Source organism: Scomber japonicus, chromosome 4 (assembly GCF_027409825.1).
Source record: "Scomber japonicus isolate fScoJap1 chromosome 4, fScoJap1.pri, whole genome shotgun sequence".
Classification (NCBI taxonomy): Eukaryota; Metazoa; Chordata; class Actinopteri; order Scombriformes; family Scombridae; genus Scomber; species Scomber japonicus.
Window position 1 is genome coordinate 21990091 of NC_070581.1, and position 12356 is coordinate 22002446.

Here is a 12356-nt window from a genome sequence, read left to right on the forward strand (position 1 = left end):
AGCACTCAACACTGAGATGAAATGGGATGGAAAGCTGCCTTTCATACATGGCTATTCAGGCCACTGCCCTCACAGCCTGTGGTAGAGTGCCAGTTACTGTACTTTATCTGAGCAGGCAGGAAACACAGAGAGCCTGTTTTTCCCCTGCAGTGGCATGTGTTTCTCACCTGATCCCTCCTCGCTCATTCCAAACTGCAGGCGCCCCAGATATTTGCATTATTGAAGATAATGTTACTGTCAGGCAGTGTAAAGGGTTCCTTTCTCTGTCTAAAATCAAATTGCTTCGGCTTCTTTTTAGGGCTGTTTGACCTACAAAGTGTCAATTTTTCAAGAGCTAAGAAAAACAGTGTTGTTTTTGACTGCAGGACAACACACAGTAACACTTGCAGTTCTGAAGTGGAAATGTCAGGATCTCATTAAACAACAATTCACTGCCAAGATGTTATCCCTAACCTTGTCAAAAAAGACTACCAAAACAAGACTACTAAGGGTGACATACTCACATTGATCAACCATGCATTGATTTAGCAGAAAGAAGATGATGTAAGTCATACTGGTTCCCCTCTGTATATGTTTTGTTAGTTATTTATGAAGTTAAAGGACAGTTTCACTTTTCAAGTCTGTCTTAAAACAACTGTCAAGTGCCCAGCTAAACACTTTCCTTGCTGTAATCATCCGTCCTGTTCATACTGAATCATTCAATGAATGTGCAGTGTATGTAGTGATGGGGGAAATAAAAAAATGTATTTAGATGCCAATGACAGTATGAGGCTTCAACTGTTTGAGTTACTAGAACAAAGACGATTTCTTCCACAGCTACAATTGTAGGAATACAATTGTGAATATATCCTTTAGATGTATAAAACAGTGTCTGTATTTGAATTTGTTCAGACATCTTCTTCCACAGATACACACCAGTCACAGTCTTCTGTCAACCGAATTAACTTCAAAATCATGTCTTATTTTCAATCTAAATAAAGCGATGCTACTTCTACTAAGATAACAATAATATAAATTGTGTAACCTAATTCGAAAATGAATAGGTTTTTTTTTTTTAATATTATGTTTCCTTCTCTTTTTGTCTGTGAGGACAATGTTGAGGATGTGTTTCAACAAATTAATGCAAACAAATGTAAAGTAGAATCTGTGCAGACCTGAATCACTTTAATCACCACTCTTGCAATAAGATACAGTATAGTTACTGTAACTACCTGGTGGTTTTGAGTTTGAACCAACAAACCTGCGGCTCCACATGGAGAGTCCCTGCAGTGCAGCTGTATTATTTATGAATAAAGAGTAAAGGCTGGAGCTCCTGGGGGGATTAGACGCGGAGATCTCTGTAATCCGTTTGGAAACGCGTGCGGGCCAGAAGCTGGGAGGAGCTTTAGGACCCGGTAGGTGCGGGATCGGGTAGGATTTTCCGTCGTGGAGTAGCAGCTGGACGCATGCGCCCCCCCCTAAACTATTTCTCCATCCAGAGCGCAGGAACAAATAGGATGAACTTGTCATGTTACCTGCTTAAAGGCGCCGCTGGTTGTGTGAAAAGCTCAAGCAGCTGACGAAATAGGTGAAGGTAACAGTTTTTAAAAAAAATATTTTGGAAAGTTTTAAAAAGGGGGAAATACTCGACAGAAGAGGAAGCAGAAGTGGGGGATTAATGAGGAGAAGAGTCTTTGAATGTAAAGCGGGCAATCAGAGAGCGGATTAGAGCCCAGAGAGAGGAATCAGAGCGTGCGTTAAAGATGCGGAAACAACAACAGAGGAACAAACAATCTGGATTTTGATCCACCGGGATATTTACATGCAGTGGGAGCAGCATGCCTCGGTTCAGGAGAAGGGTGAAAATGTTCCAACTTGGAGTGACACCCAAACACCCTAAAGTTTTCTGTGTGCTGGGACTATCTCTGTGCTATGCATCGACTGATTTTTACACGAACCTGCGGATCTAATGGATTTGTTTTGGATCTGATTCATCATGTCAAAAGTCATTCAGAAGAAGAACCACTGGATCACCAAAGTGAACGAGTGCGCAATTGTCCGGGACGCGTGTGGAGAGTTGAATGTGGAATTGCGCGGCGGAGCTGAGAATGGAGAGTTTCCTTTCGTCGGGCAAGTTAGAGAGGATGCTGTGGTTTACCAGGACGGTAAACTCAGCGAGGGGGAACTACTCCTGGAAGTTGAGGGGCTGCCTGTGTCTGGATTACCCCTCTATGACATTTTAAGTGTGATTAATTGCTGCCAAGGGCCCATCAGGTTGAAAACTGTGCGTCAAGGTAAGAGAAATGTGAAATATAGGAATATAGAAAAAAGTCTCCAGTATTTGTGTGTGATAGAAAGAGCGGCATATGTGGGAGATTAACACTTACACACAAACACAAACACACACACACGAGGGGAGAAATCCCAGTGGAAGTTGTTTTATAATTGCCATGTGGCACAGCATTATAAGCACATAACAAAATGGGGATGTGTGTGTGTGTGTGTGTGTATGCGTGAAGTAGGGCACATCAGTGGTGCTGCTGCTGCTCATCTTCACTCCATACGCAGCCTGGAGTTTTCACAGGCATGACGTGAAGCTGCCCTGACAGTCCTCCTGCCCTCGTTTGTCTAACATGGCTCAAGCCTCTCTGGGTCAGACCAACAGGGTCACAGATTAGGCCACTTAACTGTGACTGCAGCCCATAACACACACTGTCAATTAGCTCCTCTGACAAGTAGGTGGATCAAATCCTCAAACTTTGGATAACTGACTATACTTTTGTGTTTGCCAAAGACTTAAAGGGCACTGTCTGTACATGGTTCGTAATTTTTGTCTGGTGATAGTCTGCAGCACTCTGTAAATTCATGTTGTGTTTATGTCAATTGAGGGCAGCATTGTTTGTGAGTGTGAGGCACCTCTAATGGGCAGCCAGGGTTATTTCTGGAAGTGCTCCCTTCGAGTTAGATGAGCTTGACCCATCGCCTAGGGTCTGCTGCATCTGTATCTGTCTGAGAGTCCACAGTGTGTTGTACACGACTTTTGTTGCTCTTCAAGCCGGACACATCTGTAAGTTCTGTGATGCCTGAGTGAATATTGAAAGATGCCTAGATGATTAAGTTTTATTTTAAGCCTGACTCGTGTATATTTTACCTCAGATGCCTGCCATCGGCCTGCCATTCTGGTTTCCACACATAGTCACCGTCTCTCTCTTGCACACACACGATATTTGACAAAGCTTGCAGTGCCTCTCTGGGGAAATCATTAACTGTGTTGCATAACAGCGGTTTAGTTCAGTGTAGCATCATTGCCTTACTAGTGTACTGTATGTCCATTAGTGGCTGCACAGAAAACGCTTGACCTCTGAAGCTGAAGTCTCGACCCCTGGGACAAGAGCTCAGCATTAACACTGCTCTATGCTTGCTCTGCAGGCATGCAGTCACCCTTTGTTGTCAGTATGATCAGACAAGGCTTGGCAGATTTTTTTACATGCATAAATAGTTTTCTAACTACTCTGCTCTCCTGTGGAAACACTTTGTACTTTTCTGTAGACGTTAAGGATAGCTTTCATAGTTTCTTGTATGAATCAGCAGATTCTCCTCGTCTCTAATTAACAGAGCAGGGTTATTCTTTGACAATCTGAGTAGTTTACAAGACCTCCATTGTGCCTCAGAGTCTGTTGGGCTCCCATGCAAAACCAACTTGGGACTGCGATCTGAGATGTACCGAACCAGATGACAGGCTATTGGGACAATCTCTCTGCTTCCCTCTCCAAAGATCTGTGGCTCATATTACAGGAGGCCACATCACCTTGATGTAACCCTATCAGTGTGTGCAGGTTGCCAGGTCATTACTGTGGTACACCGCAGCCCCACAGGTGTGTTGTCTCGCACTGAAGAATGCAGGAAGAAAACCATCTGAATGGAGTCTGAGCATTCCTGTGGAGAAGGTGGAATATTACACTCCTGTGGGTTTTTTTTATTAAGCTCTGTAAATAATACAGGAATGAAAGAGCTGTGTAGGATAATTTTCCACAGATGTCAAACATTTATTTACACAACAAACATATAATGTTACACCAGTAGATTTCTCTGCTAGACTTTTATGTGTTATGTGTCTTTCAATCCCATTGGCCTGTTGTAAAAACATACAACTGAATTCATAAAGAAAGAACTATCATTAACCATCTTAAAAGCATTCTCACTCTACTTTTAGTACCTATTCAAACTTAAGTACAAATGCAAATATACACAGTGACTGCGATATAGTCTCTTTTTTCCTCTCTGATGTGTTCAGTTCAAATGTCGTAATATCAATGTTAGTTTATTGACTGACACCAGAGCGAATGGTGAATACATTTATGATATAGAATAGTTTCAGGTTAAAGTACAAAGAGGGAGTACTATCAGACACATTTAGACTTTGACCCACCTGTGTAGCTCTTATCAGTTGAAACCAGCTGACAGGTGAAAGGTTTTGTCATCAATATCTTGTCCGGACTGTAATTCAGCACTAAAGGTGCGAAGGTTGTGCAATACAGTTGGTCATATCATGAACAGAGCTTCAACAATTATAAAAAAGTACCCAATATTGTCCAGTTTCAGCTTCTCAGATTTCCTGTTCTTCTTTGTCATATAGGATTAGGGTTAGGGTTGGGGTTAGGGTTAGGATGGTAGATTAAAAATCTTTAAATTTTGCAATGTTGGTCGAACAAAACAAGCAAATTGAAGACATCACTACAGGCTCTTACATCATCAATCAATCAATCTTTATTTGTATAGCGCCAAATCACAACAGTTATCTCAAGGCACTTTACACATAGAGCAGGTTCTAAACCGAATTCTTCAGGTTTTAATTTTAAAGAGACTCAACATTCACACATGACATGTACATATTGTTAATACCATTTTTCACAATTTAACATTTTATAGACAAAACAATTTATCAATAATCACAATAAGTGTAAGTTGCAAGAATGACAATTGTTGTACAATATAAAACTTTTGAGACTAAAGTTTTCCACAATATGAATATATGTGTACAACAATATATATAACAATATACTCTGTTTTACAACTTGTGCATTCTTCTTGGCTGTTGAGTTTTAAGGCAACCCCTCCAGCACCTGGAGTACCTGGAGGTTTACAATACTCTGATCCTGGGTGGGTTTGGCTGGGTGGCTGTCTGATGTCTGGGACAAATGGCTCCTGGTTGCCTTAGATCTTGCCTTCACTTGAACCCAGCCAGGGGGTAATGTGGACCGCCTGCTGGATGCCAGGCATTCCTTAGAAGTGTGACCAGGAGTTCACTGGTACACTCCAGTGAAACGTTCATACCCCAAATTCTCCATTTTGATCCAGTTTCAACCCCCTCTTCGCGGGTCTTGCTTTCTGCAGTCACCCAGCTCACTACTTGGTGGCAGGGCTGAATAGTTTAGATTAGGCAGACCATCTGTTTAATCATTCAAACCTTCAGGATAGTGAGCATCTGTCCTGCTGAAGTGTCCTTGTATACCAACCAGGGTCACTAATAGCCGACCCTACAGTGTCCTCAGTGTAGACAGCATAGTAAAAAGCAAATCAATGCAGCATCACAAAACTGTTAATCTTTGGACCAATAAAAGTAATTAAAGATGTACATTATTCTGTTTTTTAAAGTCAAACTGAAAGTAAAATTCTCTTCCCTTTTGTGTAAGACAGGGGTCAGCTTAGGTTCAATCATGAGCCAGTTTTTCTAGGATGTTTCATAGGGCAGACAGTGTTTTTTTTTTTTTTTTTTTTTTAAGAATAAATTGATTTATAACACTGTTAAGGATTGTGTCTGAGGGAAGGTGACATTTTTCCCATCAACAGCTGGCCCAAATAGAGTTAAATAATAATTTGGCAAAAAATGACTCATATGTTCTGTTTTGCTCTTTGAAACTAGAGACACACATTATTGGTTATCAGCCTATTTTAAACAGCGATCTGCTTCATTTATAGCTGATAGTAAGTACTGTTGTGGTGGCTTTAAGCTTGCCTTCAATATTGCAAGTCACAGTGTTCAAGATGCCTGTGATAAAATCTTGACATGAATGTATTAAGGAAGGGGTTTTCTCCCTAAACATTATTCAAAAAACTATATCTGTGAAATGTCATGCATGCCTGGTGTATTCTGGATCATTGTGTTCTGACCGGTTTTGTTTGTAAATGTGGGCTGTAGCAGCAGTCACATTGTGAGAGTTTGGGCTTAAATGAATTTTGCCCCAGGCTGTCTGTCTTTGGTCACCAAAACTCCACATTGACTCACAGTACAATCTAGGACCATTTTATCATGTTTCTCTCACAACTGTTAACTTTTGTCTCAGATGGCACAAAATCACACAGTGTAAAGGAGCTTTTAGAAAAAAATGGACAATCTGTTATGATCAAAATAGTTGTGGGGTAAGTTGTGGGATAAGTTGTGGGGTTAAAACATTTTGGAATTCAATTGAATTGCTGTTAGTTTTATTAGACCTGATTTCAGCACTATGCACTGATCTACGAGCATGGGGCAACCGTGGTTTTCATGCCTCTCCTTATGTGGGGGCAATATCAGATGTAACATGGTTACATTCATTGGGATGTGCATGAGCATATTTATTTGTAACCTACAGCAGATTTGTGAGAAAAAATTATATATTTAATGTAAACTTTTAACCTAAATTATAAAGCTAAAACTAACTTTTACTTTCATCTGGTAGCACAATATTATCCAGATTTGGCCCAAAGACCACTATTTGCCTACCACTGGTGTGAGGAAATATGATAATATAATAATAATTTAAAAAATGTTTGCAAAGAGATTTTTTTATGTATTTGTACAAATTGTGGAAATAGTGTCTGAAACTGTTTTGGCCTGTGGTTGGGCGTAATGGCTGACTGACATTTGATATTGGATGTTGGTTATGTACCAATTTAAAATACACTTTGAGAGGAGACCTCATGCTTTTTAAGTTATATTATACCCGGAAAAGGGAACTAGCCTAGCCTGCTAATCTTAGCTTCCCTCTAGACATTTCATGTTCTGCTCAGTCATTGGCAGCTCCTGCACACTCAGTGATGTGTTGGTCCTGCATTGTAGACAGGAGCGAGGTCTAGCTGGAATTTTCTGTCTTTCATGGGTGCAGATATGGTGACGATAAATGACCAGATTGTCAAAATTCCCCACAACAAGTAGCCTACAGTATAGTGAGCTCAGTTCTCCATATGTTAGTGTGTTACAGGACAGAGAGTACCACATGGAGGGCTCGAATAAATCACAGATGGGGCTAAGCAGCGCTGACAATGACGACGACCCCCCAGCTGGTTGGCTGACTGTGTGTCTGTTGAAATTGAAGTAAAGAAAAATAGCTAACACTGAAATTTCTTCTTTGTGGTAATTTCAATTTTGACCAAATAAATTCTCAGATTATAGCAAACACCAAAGAAGAATAGTTTTGATTTTGTTTTGTCTTTAATCCTGGCTTTACATTTGTATACTGTTATGTAAAGATTGCACTAAGTTGTGTCACTGAAATTGTGTCTGCAGCTTTTGTGTGTGTAGTTAAGAAGGCTTATACACATCATGGGGATATGAGAGCTTTGCAGACACAGATCTCTTCTGTGATGTGCTTGTCCCAGAATGCAAGTCCCTTACATTTTCTTATGTATGAACACTGTCAGTCTTTATTAAGTGCGACCGACATACATCCCCGAAAGGCTTGTCAGAGGCTTGTGACATGAATCCTGCAGCGATCTCTCTTCCTCCTATCTGCAGCCTCTGTTCTTTCCTTTTCCTGAACCACCGTCGCTTTATGAGCTCTCTGTTTTAGGCAGTGAGAGCTCAGTTGTTTTGTTTCTTCCGATCTTTTCATGTCTTCAACCTTCTTATCCAGAGTCTGACATTAGAAGAAACTCTGGTGTTGATGTCTTCAAAGGAGCTTTTGTTTACTACTTCACATACTCTATGAGTCTATTTTTTTTAATGGTTTACACGTTGGAATTTTACTTTGGCCTATATATATGCCTAACATTTTTAACAATGGCAGCATACCAGCGAAGGGGCAGCAATGCCACACCCAAACAGCTCCTGTCATTTTAGCTTCAACAAACGGTTGTATAATTCAGAGACTTTGCCTCAGGTGTTGTAACAGTGAGGTTGGAATGAACGCAGGCCAATAAATATCAGTACTGTGGGTACAATGCTCAAGCAGGAAGAGGCAGTCACTGTTCATTTTAGTTCAGTTAACTGTGAGGTGAAACAGTGTTTTGCCATGTGTTACATCATGTTTTTCTTACTTTTTTATTATGATGTATTCAGACTGCGCATCAAACTTCATCACTTTCCTGGCAACACCACGCAAGTGTACTGGCATCAAATGTTGGGTCAGATTTGTAATATTGCTTGCTTACTCTTTGATATATATCCAAATTTTGCCAACTTTAGAGTTCTTGCACAGCTGCTTGTGTTTTTAACATTGAGGTATGAAAAAATACTGGAGGCTGACATTGAGATTCATTCTGAGGTATTCATTACCTTTACTGTATCAAAAATGGTCACTTGCCAAAGAAAACTTTAGATGATTAATTGATATTTTGCATTTTGCAGTCAAAATCTAGCCAGCGCATTAATTTAAAGTATTGAAGAGACAGGTTATGGATTAAAGTTAGGGTTATGTAAAATGTGTTATATTCCTCTAGTACTGGTCTGAGTTAATAGTAGTTACACACACACACACACACACACACACACACACACACACACACACACAGATGTAGTTTTATTAGCTGAATAATTCAATTGTTTGAAGTGGCTTCAACGTGTGCTCAGATTGTGTATTTCTCATCTTATATAAAAAAAGAGTCTGAAATTAAGAAATTACCTCAGCTTGAAAGGAATGCTGTGGGCGATAAAGGAGAGTAACTCTATGCCTGAACAGTAGGCTCATGAAGAGCTACTCCTCCACAGCATGCCGATTATATTATCAGTAACAAGCTTGGAAAACCCTCAGGGTTGCTAAAGTACATTTGTCTCGAGTTCACGTGCATCATGTTCAATTCTAACAGGGTCTGAATAGATACGCGTTTACCGTGAAGCACAGCAAATAGGAGCTGTTACTGTGTTCACTTTGTTTATATATTCCGTATGCAGAACAATATTCTGTGTCACATTGCAGCTTAAACTGAAACAAATAGGTAAGAAGTTGTTGAAATTTAAGTAAAATTAAACTCAGATTCACTTCAGAAACACCACAGCTAGACTGTATCCCACCCATCTGCCACAGTTTGGCAAGAAGCGTTCCAGGAAACCAAAAGAGGGAATTCATTGTCAACAGACGGTAACTTTGGAATATCCTAGACCAAGACCACTTTTCATGTACGCATGGACATTAGTGTTGTATATAGACACATTTGAAAAAGTGACTTTCTAAGACATATGCAGTTCTATAGCAAAGATGGTAAGTGGTAAATGGACTGTACTTACAGTATATAGCGCCTTTCTAGTCTTTGCGACCACTCAAAGCGCTTTACATTACATCTCATTCACCCATTCACACACATTCATACACTGACAGCAGGGGCTACCACACAGGGTGCCAACCTGCACATCAGGAGGAAGTTAACCATTCATTCTCATTACATACATCGTTGGTGCAGCAACAGGAGCAATTTGGGGTTAAGTGTCTTGCCCAAGGACACATCAATATGTGGACTGGAGGAGCCAGGAATCGAACCGCCAATCTTCCAATTGGAGGACACCCGCTCCACCTCCTGAGTCACAGCCGCCCTCACAGTTTTTCTTCCAGATCTTGTGTGAATGCTTCAGTGCTGTTTGGATTCACTTCTCCTCTCTGAAGAATATGATAGTTCAAATCAGGTCATCCCGAAAAAACTTGTTCATGATACAGCTTTAAGAGCTTGCCATGGGACTCCCTCTTTGAGTCTGTCTTAAGGTGCAGTTAGACAAGATTTGTGGTGTGGCAAAAACCAGATGGGACAGGAAATAGCGTGGGTCGTAAACAGACAACAGCAGCAGTAGCAGCAGCAGCAGTCATTAACCTCTGTTACTGTCCTGGCACTAACTACAGCCAAGCAGTATTCCTCCTTCTCTACTACTTGTATTATTTTAAGGCTGCTACTAACAATGGTTTTCCTCCGTAATGAATCTGTGAATTATTTTCTCGTGGAATAATTTTGATTTCATTTCTCAGAGCTCGTGATGTCTTCAGTTTACTTGTTTTGTCCGACTAATAGTCCAAAACCTGAAGACTTTTAATTAACTGTCACATATGACAAGAAAATATTTGGCCTTTTTGCTTGAAAAATGACAGAAAAGAGTTATTTTGATTCATTTATCAAAATAGCTCCTGTAAAAGTTTCTGTCAATTGACTAATCAAGAAATAATCATAGCACCTACATATTATTTCACAATGCAGTTACAGTAAATAAACCAGGATATAAATATTCAGTAGGTGGTGGAGGTTGATCAATTCAGAAGCAAATCCATGTAACGTGAAATTAATTCTGAAAGCACCATTACTCCATCTCTCTCTACCCCACTCACATGCACGTATAGTGACCTATTCTCTCACACATGCTCCTGCTAAGTCACACAGTCATCAAACACACACATGCTCACTGAAAGCGAGTCTCATGGAGATAAATTGACATTTAAGCTGTGCTCCTCCTAGATTCACACATCTGGAAGGGATTACACACCATTACAGGCTCTGTTTTACACACATGAATCATAGTTCTATTTTTACTCTGTTTCTTTGGTTGTTGTGGTTGTTACAGCTCAGTGATTACACCTCCCTTAAGATTCAAATAGAGTATGGTGTCAGAAACATTCTAATTTACCCGAAGGTCCTCTGTCATCAAGCTGGATTTCACAGACTGGAGCAGGATTTTTTATATAGGAACCGTCTGTGCTCATTCGATTGTATCTAAAATTAAATGCTTCTATTATTCTCTTTATATAAACCTTGATGCGTTGTTTAGCCGAGGTGAAAGGTTTGCAGATGATCCTTACAGGATTTCTCTTGCTGCTGATCTCTCTATCCCTCCCCTCCTCCTCGTCAGTCAATATCCAGAGATTCAGGTTGCTCATAAGCTCTTGAGAGGCTGACCCGACCCCGCTTGGTTTACTACCATATAAAACCCTTTATGCCCTATCATCTGATATCCTGACACTAATGCTCACGCAGCTGCTTAATCTGAAAACACGCTTCTTATCTTCTATGTATCAAGATGTTATCCTACAACTTAGTTTTGTACGGCCAGTTATCATTTTTGAAAGCAAAAGCTAAATAACTGCCCCAGAAGAGCCAGATTTAGTTTATGAGTAACTTAGCTTTACGTCTGTTGTTTAACACGTTTACACTTGTACAGTTAAAAGGATTACAGTTTTTTAAAGCCTTTGTATTGGTGTGACACTGCTTGTTGATATCTAATGAGTTATAAACTTGGTGATTTAATGTTTATGATGTTTTCAGACTATGAGTTGAAGGGAGGGAGAGATGTGAGGCAAATACACTGCCTGAGGTGAAAGAGACAGGTGCATGTCGGTGTTACAAAACCAAAAAGGAAGTTCTGTAGTTTGGGGGCTGATTTGGCTTCGTATCAACATGGTCAGCAGTATGAGCTGCAGCGGTGGCTGTGGCTGTGGCATGCGACTCATGGAGGCAATTAAGGTACTTTGAAACCCTTACTGTCCAATTTCTGAAAGTCAAAAATTCTTCTCAGGGTCATTACTCAGTCAAATCTGAACACATAGACATGATAAACATATTTCTTCATTCAGTGTGACATAAACTTCCAGAGGGTATTATTTCTATTTATTTCCATAGCCTACCTAATAATAAACATCATGAAACCCTTGTTCTGAGAGATTAACGTGACAATCCCTCCTCTGTTTATGTTCTACCACAGCTCGTTAGTTGTGCTTCTGGCATCGTGGTCCTAATGGGTCACATTTACCTTACTGAAACAACAGAACAGCGAGGACAAGGAGGAGGGGGCGGAAAAGTTTATCTGAAATGTTTTCATGTGAAATACTTTCACTGGAATATGTTCACAGTACTCAGCTATCATATCTATTCAAGTAAACAAAGCCCAGACTTGCGTCTGGTTTAGGAAGCCTACTCTCTTGGATGAAGTAGCAACATTTACAGGTGGACAGTGAAGCAGTTATAACTCCAATATGTCTGTTTATCCCATCATACAGTATCTACTAATCAAGGTGTGAGGTGTGATTTTGTTAATCTGTATTTCAGTGCAAGGAAATTACATTAGGTGATTTTAGCTCTTTTAGCTCTTTTGAATATCTCTGTTTTTTATTAAAAGGTGATCCAAAAGTTCTTTTTTTAATCATTTATAG

At 40.1% G+C, this 12356-nt stretch overlaps 1 protein-coding gene across 8 annotated transcripts in view; it reads left to right on the forward strand.

Annotated features, from left to right (window-relative positions):
- The first annotated feature begins 1539 nt into the window (after positions 1-1539).
- LOC128357209 (membrane-associated guanylate kinase, WW and PDZ domain-containing protein 1-like) overlaps positions 1540-12356 on the forward strand; it is a 90505-nt gene continuing 79688 nt past the window's right edge. For all 8 annotated transcript variants that reach the window (XM_053317480.1, XM_053317482.1, XM_053317481.1 and 5 more), the window contains exon 1: positions 1540-2273. In XM_053317480.1, coding sequence (XP_053173455.1) covers positions 1976-2273 — 298 coding nt within the window. In that variant the 5' untranslated portion in view covers positions 1540-1975. The remainder of the gene's footprint in view (positions 2274-12356) is intronic.